The sequence below is a fragment of the Mucor mucedo genome (genome assembly GCF_025094135.1).
Source record: "Mucor mucedo strain NRRL 3635 chromosome Unknown EV154scaffold_222, whole genome shotgun sequence".
NCBI lineage: Eukaryota > Fungi > Mucoromycota > Mucoromycetes > Mucorales > Mucoraceae > Mucor > Mucor mucedo.
Genome location: NW_026252506.1, coordinates 1 through 11,451, shown reverse-complemented (window position 1 = coordinate 11,451; position 11,451 = coordinate 1). Strand labels below are relative to the sequence as shown.

Genomic DNA, 11,451 nt, shown 5'->3' with positions numbered 1-11,451 from the left:
TCTATTGAAAAAAAAAAAAAAAAAAAAAAATGGGTTCACTCGGGAAAAGGAGGGCAAATAAACTGTAGGAGATTCAATTCTGAATTAAAAATGATGGTGATTTCGCATCGTGATAGATCTCTGCAGGTATCCAACCGATGTAATTCATACCTCCGAATCCACCCACATAATACATCCCTTTGACTTGGAACTCGTAAAAGTTGAAATCATGAAACTTCCTCCTAAACTTAGAGTTAGTACACATTAAAGAGGCCGTTGTTATTTATTGTTACCATGGTTTGGCTTCAGGATGCGTTTCCGTAAAACATGACATGGCCTCTTCAGACTATATTAAAGGTTAGAATAATGAATCACAGGGTCTCTCTCTCTCTCTTTTTTTTTACCTTGGACTCGGGTACCCTTTCCATCTTGCCGAATAATGTAAATCTGGGTTGTTGAACAGGTGTTGAGTGATTGCCAAAGTATGGATTGTAGTCCTTTAGAGCATTCACCGTGAAACCGACCCTTTCTGAATCTTGGTGCATATTTCTAGCACTCATCTATTGTCTACTGAGTACAGAGCAAAAAAAAAAAAAAATTATATATAAAATGGGCACTTACTTGTAAATCCGACATGAACAATAATAAATTACCATCCTCTGAACATTTGTCACTGTAATACTCCATAATACCAAAGGGAAATCCACTGAATTCAGGCGATACAGATTCATCCATCAAGGTTAATATTGTGCCACGACCTAAACAGACTTTTAGTAATTAATAACAAAAAGTGAGCGGGAATAACTTACCTGCATCCGATACGATCTTTCGCGCTAATTGTGCTGCTACTTGGATAGATTGAAGGGTATTGACAGGTTGAGCGGTCACAACTATCAGCAGCAAAGAGAATAGAACGGCGTAGTTTAACAATAGCATTATTTTTTTTTAAAAAAAAATAGAGGAGAAAGGAATATAAATATAATAGGGTATGCGTGCGTGTGAATATATATAGACAAATAAACAAATATTAAAAAAGGATCTGATAAGCGGACATCTGACCGCGTGACCTCTTATTTTTTTGACTGTTGTTGCTGTAGTCTCTGTTCTTTTTTGGCTTGATATTCGGCCTTCTAAAGATGGATGAATGAACAAGTGTTAACTAAAGCTGATACAGGCCAATAGACATTCTTACCAGTTTGGTATAAAGAGCACTTTCACTTCTGCCAAGTGTTAATTTTTCCATTCGCTTTCTTGAAGATAATTTCAAAGTGTAACTGAATTGTGCTTGAATTTGTGCATAAATATCCTGAAATGTAGAAAAGAGAAAAAGTGAATAGACGAAAATGCGCATTGTTGGGTTCTTTCCGTACCTTGATTCCTAATAAGTCAACGAGTGATCTTAATGCAGTGTTACTTTTCCGTCTAAAAAAAGGATCTTGTGATGATATGGGAGTACGTCTGGTGATGGATGAATGATAGGATTGTTGTCTATTATTTTCTTTTTCTTTTTGAAATACCGTATTTGCCCTTTCTTGTAAATTCAATGCCATCGATCTAAAAGCACTACATGGAATGTCAGGCAAAGAAAACATCTGAGTATAATTTAACCCACCCACCTGACAAGAAAAGGCCAACATGATATTAAATAAACTCGATCCGTCATCAACATCATTAACGAATAGAATCTTGCTTCTCCTCTTGCCTGTGAATCTCGTAATTTAAACATGTAACTCATGACATATCCATTTTCATCATCCCCAAATAAAACTGGTCCATCCCTTCCCTGACAAAATTCCGCCGTCAAACTGCAAACAGAAGAAATTTAGCTTGATAGAATAAAAATCTCACTTTTACTACTACTACTGCTGCTGCTACCTCCTCACACACGCAAGTCGTACCGCCTTGTACAAATGATTTTGCTGAGGTGCTTTAGTTCCTATATACTTAATGGAGGGATCATCTTGATCAAGTGTAAATAAACTTTTGGCCTCTGTAATACTCTGGCCTGTATTCACAAGAGGTAATTGCGCCGTACACGCTGCACACGTCGCGGAAGAAGTCGTCTTTTGTGGTGTGCTGCACAGGGAGTTTTTTCGTAGAGGTGGTAACGCCGCGGTTTCCCCATCTAAATTCATCGTCTTAAGCGCAGGTATGTTAATATCCAACGTCGACCCTGAGGAGGATGTTTGGTGAATGGTTTGTGTGCAATAAACTACGCAGGGCCCATGAACTTCACAGAAGTGAAGTAGTGCAATTAAAGCATTCATCGCAAAAAAAAAAGAAAAAAAAATGAAAGGAGGGGTATAAAATAAAATAAAGAAAAAGGAGTTGTAATAGGAGTTTTTTTATTTTTTTTTTATAACAAACACACCTGACATCTGTGTGTTGCAATGATATCTTAATTCTGTAATCATAACAATCATTTAGTTTGGATAATATGTCATTTTCTAATCATATTATAGGATAGGGTGTACTCCGTACTCTCTAAAATGTCGTACTAATCACATTTTGTCTTACATCTCTACATCAGTCCTATCAAAACAAAGCTTCCCAAGTCAAACTTTACGGAAAGGACATGCATGCTTATATTGCTGGTGCGACATTATAAAGACATTAAACCTCAATTTAGTCCGGCCTCCATGTATGCTGTGTTCAATATTGTATTGGCATGTTTAGCAACCATATTAAGGAAGTAATGAAACCTTTGAGAGTAATAGACAATGAATTGCCTTGCCCTATCTCGGAGGATGGCCATATAAAATAATCTCTGCTGACGGTGAACACAAAACTTCAGTTTGTCTGTAGTGTAACATAACTAACCACCTATTGTCATGGAAAAATCTGTAAAAATATGTCCAGCTGTGGTTTTTGAATTAATAAAAAACTGCACTTTTTATGCTAATTTTGACATATAGTCAGATCTTACAATATGGAGTTGAGACATTTTTTTTAGACTTGAATTAAGTGAGCTATTGAAACACAAGTGTAAGCAAGGGGTTTTTTTTTTATGTATGTATTTTATGATATTTGTATAGTTTATGATAGTTTGATAGGTTGTCTAAAATAAAGTAGGTAGCAAGCAACCTTCTAAAAAAATCTACAATGTGTGTCAAATAAATCTGTACTGTCGGCACAAATATCACAGTGCCTCAGTCTAAAATCAGACGGTTTAAAAAAGTATATTTGACATTTCATAAAATGTATTAGAAAATCGCAAAAGATTTTTTTGAGACAGCTGAATAAAACACCAAATACACTACTGAACAAATGTCAATAAAATTCATTTGTGGGGCAAAGCATATCGCTACTAGAGAGTTTACCCTGTATTTGGAGAGACTAATTGAAATTTAGAAGGGGCTGAAAAGCTTTGATGTTATTAAGATCGACTACCAGTAAAAAAAAAATCCATGATATTTATGCGATCCGAACAAAATTAGGAATCCTGAAATTACAAGATTTAACATTTTTTTTTTTTACATGACAATAAAACTATAAGTGACATCCTCTTTGTTAAGTTGGTTTATGTACAGAGGCATAAGTCAAGTAATGGTTATTTCTTACTGTTATAGCATTACTTGTATATCAAAAACTTTGAAAAAGTGCACTTCTGAGGGAGTGGCCTCTCCAAAAATACCCACTGAAAATTCTTTCCTCTGTCAAAACTTTATTTAAAATCATTGGTATCTGATAACTTTGTGAGAGATATACCCGCAAATCTTTTTACGGAACACACCATTTTATTTAATAACACCCTTGATAGACCTTTTAATGACCTCCAAATCAATATCACATTTCCGCTGAATCTTTTTTATTATTATTATTATTCTTAGCTTGCTTGTGTCAGATCGAGGCCTGTCAATGTATTTACATGGTTTTTTTGTGAGCATACTGATGATACTTTTGAGTATTAAAAATATTTGGTTTGTCAACATTTGCATCTAGTATTTAGTTATGTCTCGCTCAACGGATATTGCAACACCCGAGAAATGAAGTGGCATTTTTTTTTACGTTTTTGTGCAATTAATAATTTTTTGGCCTCACATCATGAAGAAGTGGGACTTGTAAATGAAGAAGAAATATAGAAGAGGAGAAAAGAAAGAATTAGATAAAATTGAGCTGAACTAGTTGACAGACGTAGTTAGGCGACCTTTCTATTGGATTGATAAGTAGAGCGATTTAAGTAAAGACACAAGTTGATAGAGTGTATTTAACCAAAACGATATTTTGTGAACAATGTATATTGCCAACAAAAGTAAACCAAAATGTTCCAAAGTAGAGACGCTTTTGGATGAAATTGTCAAGAATTTACTTTATTGGCCCTTTAAATTTTTCTTGCGCTGTTGTTTGTAGATGTGTTAAGCACGAAGAGAATATTGAAAAAGAACAAGTTATACTGCTTATTCTTGAGTATCACCTTATCGAAGACACTTAAAGTAAAATTCTCAAAAGGTATTCAGATTTTCTAAATATTCAATACAGAAAAGGATCAAATGGCATTGATAGAATGTCAAACGCATTATATGAGTGGATATGATATAACAATGCTGTAATATATATCGTAATTTTACCGATAGATATCGTATAGAACAACCTTCAGTAAGGTGAAATTACAATTCAATATTTGAGCCGTGTTATGATATTAAAAAATTGATTTTAACACAAATAATATATTGACCGGGAATCTTACCAATGTAAGGTTAATCATGACACTCCTTAGTCTGTTGCTAAAGCATCGGCTGATAATTTTTTATTTATTTAAGAACTTGAGCTAATCATTATAATAAGTCATTATAAACCTTCTCGCAAGAACAATGTTGCAACTGCGTTTAGATAATCATTAACATTATTGGGTCAATCCTTTTAAAAAAATGATGACTCTTTTATTATAATATTTCTATGTCTGAACTAAGCCTATTGTTCCGCTAATAGATTATAATGCCTCCACTTAACTATAAAAATTGATTCATTATAAACTAAATTAAATGAAGTTATCACTTATTTACCGTTACAATTCGGATTTTCAAGATCTAATTACTGACTTTATAGCCTTTTTATTTCATTTTTTGAATGGAGTTATGATATATAATTATTCATTATTTATCTCACCTGGAACTATTCGATAAAAATGCTGAAAAAACAAAAGATACTGAATATAATTTAAACTCCGCCACAATTTTTCAAAAAAAAAGCTGCCTCGGTGCTGGATTGAACAACAGACCTTTTGTTTACAAGACAAACGCTCTACCACTGAGCTACAGAGGCTGTAGATGTCATCTGACGTTTAAAATAAAAATATATGGTTTTAAACAGTAATTTTAAACATCACGTGATTTCCACGTGGGCGCTCTTTTATTGGTTGAAAAATTGTTTACGTCTGTAAGTTCTGGGTCTGATAGTCTGAGTCATGAACAGTTTGGTTTATCTGTAATTCTCTAATTGATAAAATTGTTGTCTTTTTGATTTAATAAATCTTATCCCATCTTTTGTTTTAGTTACAAATCCATCTAATTTTTTTATTATTGACCGAAATTTAATTTTTGTAATCAACAACTGATTATTTGTCAAGGTTTACATGTATTCTCTGAATACTTTAAAGGTCATACTAATGCAACTCTCATTTCAATTTTTCGTATACATTATTTGCGAATTTTTACAGTCTTTTTGTATAAGTATGTACTGTAATTATTCTCCTGATCAGAGCAAAAATAGTCATAAGAGACAAAGAAGATCATATCGGATAGTTCGTCTAAGAGAAAATATAACCACAACGTTATAACTTCGGCCTATTACGTGATAATTTGCATTCAAAACCCTTTTGTTAGTGCAACCGCAACTGTAACTGCAGCTGCAGTATTAGCTCTTGTCTCAAGTTTTAGGTGCACATTGTTACTGGCTTGTTTAAGTGAAAAGCGGCAACATGAAATAAAGATAAAGAGTAAGATAAAAGTTCATGAAAAGTGAGCACCAGACTATATGTTGTCAAATGAGATAAATGAAATATAAAGATATAAACGAGAAAGGTTACGACGAATCAGTTATTTGTGTCTTTGAAGGAGTATAGTAAGTAATACAACTGGTAAGACTAATCAGTGCTGATTTATAAGGGCTTTCGCACAGTTATAGTTTTGTCTTGAAAAAAATGATAAATTATCAGCGAAAGCAAGTCAAGAGTAAGACTGGTAGTCAATTTTGTCCGAAATTGGGGAGGTGATGCTACTAAAATCAAAGGCATCATTCGCTCAAGCTTGAAACCGGTATTATAGCGATTAAAGGCAGTCGAAATGATATGACTCTGACAGTCGATAAATATGGCTCGACCATCCACCGTAATTCATGCTTCAAAAAAATGCGTCTCCAGTGCCATCGTCGAGATAACATATTTAAAAGAATTAAATGGACACCAGCTTGCTATAATACAGAGTATTCTGCAAGATTGCAACGACATACTACCATAAATTGCGATACAAACGGGGCAAAGAACATTGACTTAATTGGATTTTCAGAGCTTGTATTATCTAACGATAAACCGTTGCTGCCGTTTTGTCGCTTTAAAAAAAAGCAGGTAAATTGGTAAAAAAAGAAATATAAAACTCCATAACGATCGTAACTATTTTAAACAGGTTCAACCTTGCAAGCTTTTTCTTCCTGAAAGGAAAGAGACTAATTTTTAATTTCCTTTATGCCAGTCCAGGTATGGGGAGAGCGGCAAAAATACGGCCAAAAATACATCAAACTTCATTATGCGAGAGTGATTTTCGGACTGCTAAATTTTGTGCGTAGGTTTAATCTTTAGCTTCCAAACCTGCATTTTGCTTTTCGTCCGAACACGCTTCGCAGGAAAATGGCATCAAAACGACGACAGAGTTCCAACCATAGTGATGATCTTTCACGTTATGAGTTTGTGGACTTTACATCAGTTTCTCATTTTGAAAAATTTGTCACCATGATTGAAGAAACATTATATTCATGGGGAATAAAAGATGGGTCGTATGGAATATTTTCCAATGAACAGTTAGAAAACCACGGAGCTGCCATTAGTCATCCCTCAGCTTTAGAATTTACTAGAAAAGAAACACTTATTATTGGAGAAGATTCTTTCCAGTTTACTTATCATCTTCATCCTTTACAAGGCGAACACCAAGAACGATTCCCTTTGGCCGCAGATTATTTTTACTATTTTGGCCATCAACAGTATCACCCGTTGCATCGATGGACAGGCCAGGATAGGATTTTAATTATGGAGCCCAACAATGACTCGATAAAAAAAAAGATCTTTAATCACGGAGGAAAGTCTTCCATGGATATGATGCAGGCCAAACAAGTTATATCTGCATGTGCCATAGCTTTTCAGAATGTGGGCTGCAAAGTACCACTGTTCGTACCAACAGGACATTGTAGATATGATATGTACACAGGATACCAAATGAATTCTGATACCAATGACGCATTGACAGAAACAGAAGTAAGGTTCAACATGTCAGTCACAACCCCACCAAGCTCACAACTATCATATTTGGACGGATTAAAAACTCTCTTTTTACAAAAACTTTGTGTGCATCGAGAAGAATATGGTTCGTCAATGACTTTGGTTTATTTGGATGTGTATTAAATTATATATAGGCAAATCAGGTGATATGATTGAGAATTTTAAGGTATCAGCTGTATACACCTATAACCTGAAAAATTGGTTTGACGAAAATTGGAAAATTTGGGAAGATACGAAGCCAGTATTAAAACGAAAACCAAGCTTCAGCGACGATTTCGAATCTTGGGGGGATGATGATGAGGAAGATGAGACAGAATCAGAAAAGAAAGGAAACATACAACTACTATATGAAACAGAAATGCATCAATTGCAGTTTGGATCTTTAAACGATCCGCTCAGAACTCTGACATTAAGTGCATTATTTCCTTTGTCTCAAGATACTCTGTTTGATGATGCATATCAAACAAATATGGATGCTTTAACAGCAAAGCAATGGCAAATCTCACGTGAACTTGCACCCAAATCACAACAACGGGCTTATTTATCCACCTTATTAGAACAAGCGATTGATTCGTGGGTAAAGGACCCTTCAAATAAAGAGTATCTTGCACCTTATGATGACAGTAATGATGAATCAATCAGCGATAGTATAAGTTTGATGCGAAACTTATTTGCACCAGGAGGCAGTCATTCAATGGGAAGCGGAGACCAGCAGGTTAATTTCTTTAAATCAGATCAAGTTGATAACGTAATCAATGCACTGTTTGATTCTATGCAATCACCCATTGAAGAAGATAAAAACGACAAAAAGGGATTTTTGTCGACAAAGCAACTATGTCTACGGTTGAAAACTGGATCTTCTGTACCGTACCGCTCATTTTTATGGAACATGATGCTATACACCCTTGAGGAGGCTTCGTTAACCTCAGATAATGGGAAGAAACAAAATGCTTCCAACTTTTTAGGCTTTTTGAAGATTATCTGGCTGGAGGTCTTGAGAAAGATTCGTTGGCATTGGGAAAACTTGGTGCCCATACCTGACTTAAATCCATATCTCTATGACTCTACTTTAAATCTGGATCAAAGTAACATGCTTGGCATTGATCTACGCTACAATATTGTAAAGTTCATTTCACTCTTGCTCAATACTCTAAGTTAATTAACCGTTTTTTCTTTGGATCTAGCTACATCAAAAAATTTCAATGGTGAATTGCTGTATTATCCGTAAGCTGCAAAATTTGCCACAAAATGGGAACACCAAAATCTATGATACAAAGCCAGCCAGACATGCTGGTAATTTACTTGATAGCATTTCGAGTGAGCATGAGCGACAGTCAAAATCATCAAAATTTCAATCCATGCTAGAAAGGTTTGTTGATGGTGGTTTATCTGAATCCGCTATTGATGTGAGTTTTTTTTCTTTTACGATGTCCGCTCCAGAGTTGTTAATCTCTTCATTAGGACTCTGTCTCTTTTGAGCCATCAGATATAGAAGATGCTGAATCAGATGACAGTGATGTGTTTTTAGATGCAGTGGAGGAAGAATCTATCAGTAGCGCCAGCAAACAGGACTCAGCATCGTCCTCATTGATAATACCTAATAATACCATGACAGAATCATTCGTTAGTTTGCCTTACATACCCGTATCGAATAGCGCCGATGAATTAGAAGCAGAAGCAGCTACCATTAAGGAACCAGAGCTATCGGAAGGACAATCACATACACACAACACCTTAAGATTGCTAAAAACTGGTGAAGCTATGCAAGTTCCAATAACACAAGATCCGGGATTCATGACGGAAGATATGATCCATGAACAGGCTAATGTATTTGAGAGTTTGGGTACATCAGAAAATGCCACGCAACAACGAGCTAAACTACAGTCAGCACAACTCTATTCAGATATGCAAGCATTTAAAGCAGCCAACCCTTTTGCTTGTTTAGAAGACTTTGTGCGGTGGCACTCACCTCGAGATTGGATTGTGGATGATAGTGAAGAAGGAGGGCATCTTAGTGCAAGAATGTCTGAGTCAAGTAATATCTGGCAAGAGTTGTGGAAATGCTCCCGTAGAATACCATGCTCACGCCAAAAGCCACTATTTAACATGTCTGTTGAAGCAGAAAAAGGACTTTACTTTTTGGAGACCACGTCGGTTTATGAATTTTTCTCAATGTAATATGGATGGATAGAGAATGAAAATAATGGATTTATACTCATATGTTTATAGAATGCTACCAACTTTAGGACTGATAGCGTACGATACTCTTTCGACGCACCCAGTCGCTAGATATAGTACACATGTGACAGAAGGATTAGCCAGCCTAGGCACAGATTTAGCTGAATTTCCTTGGGAAGACCTCCGGTATGTATTCTTAAAGTTTATTACAACATGAAACACTGAACTTTATAAAAGCCGAGGAAAAAAAACCTTTACCGGTATGATCAGTAGCATACGTCAACAGGAATTTATGATGTGCCACGCTATATCGCTATTACGCAAAGTAAGGGAGTAATTTTAAATAACGAATATGTCTGTGCTAATAATACTTTATTAGCTACCTAGGCAATACGAGTTGGTAGACCAGTTATTGTTTCATGATCAAGCCACCGTGAAAGAAGGAGACGAAAGATCAACTGTATTTCAGCTATTTAAAAACGATCGTAAGTGCTTTATTTTTTACAATCAATAACAACTAACAAATTGTGCAGAAGGAATCATATCAAAACCATCTTATAGAGAATACGTTTTATACAGTGATTGCAGTGACTTGACGACACATGGTCGGGTTTTGCCTTTAAGGCAATATGCAATTGTTAAGGATAATGAAATAAGAATACTGGACACGCAAACAACAGATGCATTGTATTGTTAGAAACAAAAAATATTTATGAAAACAAATAATCTCAAAGAGGTAAGTAAAATTCTGTTTTTTTATACTTAAAATCTAGACAACCTTAATATCGTTTTGGATAAATCAAAATTAATTTCTAGATGCCCGACTTTATTTTCTTTAGACGAAACAAGGATGGAAAATAGACAGGTTCAAAATAAAATTCAGACATTTTGCATTATAGTAATTTAAGTTAATGTTAAAGTACCTTTCAAACGATAATTCAGGTTTCGGTACACTGGTGTGAAAAATAGTCTCTGTAATGGGTTTTTTTGACATGATAAACATTTTCTTTCTGTCCATACTTCGATCGTAATTGCTTAAAAATTTCTACGAAGAATATAAATGTAATATACAGTATTCAAATTCAAACGGATTTATCGGGTTCAACTTTCCCTTATTATATTCTAGCCAGCTGAACTAATTATGTTCATCAAGGCACCTATTGACGAAGTTGTCAAACCAAAATATTTGCAATCAACAGTCAAATTAGTAGATATTGTAAACAATATCACTACCCATGCATATTCATTATTGACTTGCATATTTCTCAAGAAGCTTGTAGATGATACTAATTTTAAGCCATCCCCATCTATCAACAAACTATTCTTTATAGCGGTTTTCCTGTCTTGGCTGAAGGGCAAGTACGTGTTTGTATAAAAAGTGGAAGTGGGAAATCAAATTGAAAGACGATACACCGGTATGATAATTTTAAAAATGAAGCACAAATAATTGTATTGTAAAAATGCTGGATATCTACCGCCAAAGCGAACCATGTTCAATAATCTGCCGTTGATGAATGTACCAAGATCTAGACCGCCTATGTAAACAACTTAAAAGCATATTTGGTACTCGACTCCGCCAGTTCTGTGATGAAAAGAATAAAAAAGAAAGAAAGATGCAAGATATACCGAAGGAGTAATAAAGGGAGTTATTCAAAGTGGCGTGACTATTCTATGTGCGAATACTAAAACATCAATAACTAGAAGTCAGTTACCAGAGGGTAATGTTTTAGATGATAATCAAGTAATTCGATATAATATGATATTAAAGCAAACCCTCCAAATTAAATAAAAGCCTTCTACATACTTAG

The 11,451-nt window shown here is 34.9% G+C and overlaps 3 protein-coding genes and 1 non-coding gene across 4 annotated transcripts; 1 reads left to right on the top strand and 3 right to left on the bottom strand.

Annotated features, from left to right (window-relative positions):
- Positions 1–10: 10 nt before the first annotated feature.
- Positions 11–1,095, bottom strand: EV154DRAFT_133791 (pyridoxamine 5'-phosphate oxidase-domain-containing protein). The gene is made up of 4 exons (XM_051594034.1): positions 789–1,095; positions 601–737; positions 384–539; positions 11–325 (listed from the first exon to the last, which is right to left on the bottom strand). Exons 1-4 carry the CDS (start codon positions 913–915, stop codon positions 269–271), a joined length of 477 nt encoding a protein of 158 aa, XP_051450814.1. The 5' UTR covers positions 916–1,095; the 3' UTR covers positions 11–268.
- EV154DRAFT_133829 (vesicle coat protein) lies at positions 744–2,318 on the bottom strand. Its single transcript, XM_051594035.1, has 5 exons — positions 1,855–2,318; positions 1,596–1,784; positions 1,350–1,542; positions 1,172–1,285; positions 744–1,109 (listed from the first exon to the last, which is right to left on the bottom strand). Exons 1-5 carry the CDS (start codon positions 2,244–2,246, stop codon positions 1,050–1,052), a joined length of 948 nt encoding a protein of 315 aa, XP_051450813.1. The 5' UTR covers positions 2,247–2,318; the 3' UTR covers positions 744–1,049.
- Positions 2,319–5,169: 2,851 nt separating this feature from the next.
- Positions 5,170–5,241, bottom strand: EV154DRAFT_t161. Its single transcript has one exon. It is a non-coding gene; the product is annotated as a tRNA-Thr (tRNA).
- A 2,212-nt stretch (positions 5,242–7,453) lies between these two features.
- Positions 7,454–9,643, top strand: EV154DRAFT_432119 (Rab3 GTPase-activating protein catalytic subunit-domain-containing protein; the record flags this gene model as incomplete). Its single annotated transcript, XM_051596653.1, has 4 exons — positions 7,454–7,550; positions 7,600–8,585; positions 8,650–8,782; positions 8,961–9,643. The coding sequence occupies 4 exons, from the start codon at positions 7,454–7,456 to the stop codon at positions 9,641–9,643; spliced, it is 1,899 nt and encodes a 632-aa protein (XP_051450812.1).
- Positions 9,644–11,451: the final 1,808 nt, after the last annotated feature.

Bases quoted from the DNA above. Each gene is read 5' to 3' on its own strand.
- EV154DRAFT_133829 (XM_051594035.1), bottom strand. From the start codon at position 2,246: ATGAATGCTTTAATTGCACTACTTCACTTCTGTGAAGTTCATGGGCCC. The intron at 1,785-1,854 runs GTAGCAGCAGCA...TTCTGTTTGCAG, and splicing joins CGACTTGCGTGTGTGAGGAG to TTTGACGGCGGAATTTTGTC. The intron at 1,110-1,171 runs GTAAGAATGTCT...ATCCATCTTTAG, and splicing joins GTGCTCTTTATACCAAACTG to AAGGCCGAATATCAAGCCAA.
- EV154DRAFT_133791 (XM_051594034.1), bottom strand. From the start codon at position 915: ATGCTATTGTTAAACTACGCCGTTCTATTCTCTTTGCTGCTGATAGTT. The intron at 738-788 runs GTAAGTTATTCC...AAGTCTGTTTAG, and splicing joins AAAGATCGTATCGGATGCAG to GTCGTGGCACAATATTAACC. The intron at 326-383 runs GTAAAAAAAAAG...CCTTTAATATAG, and splicing joins AAAGGGTACCCGAGTCCAAG to TCTGAAGAGGCCATGTCATG.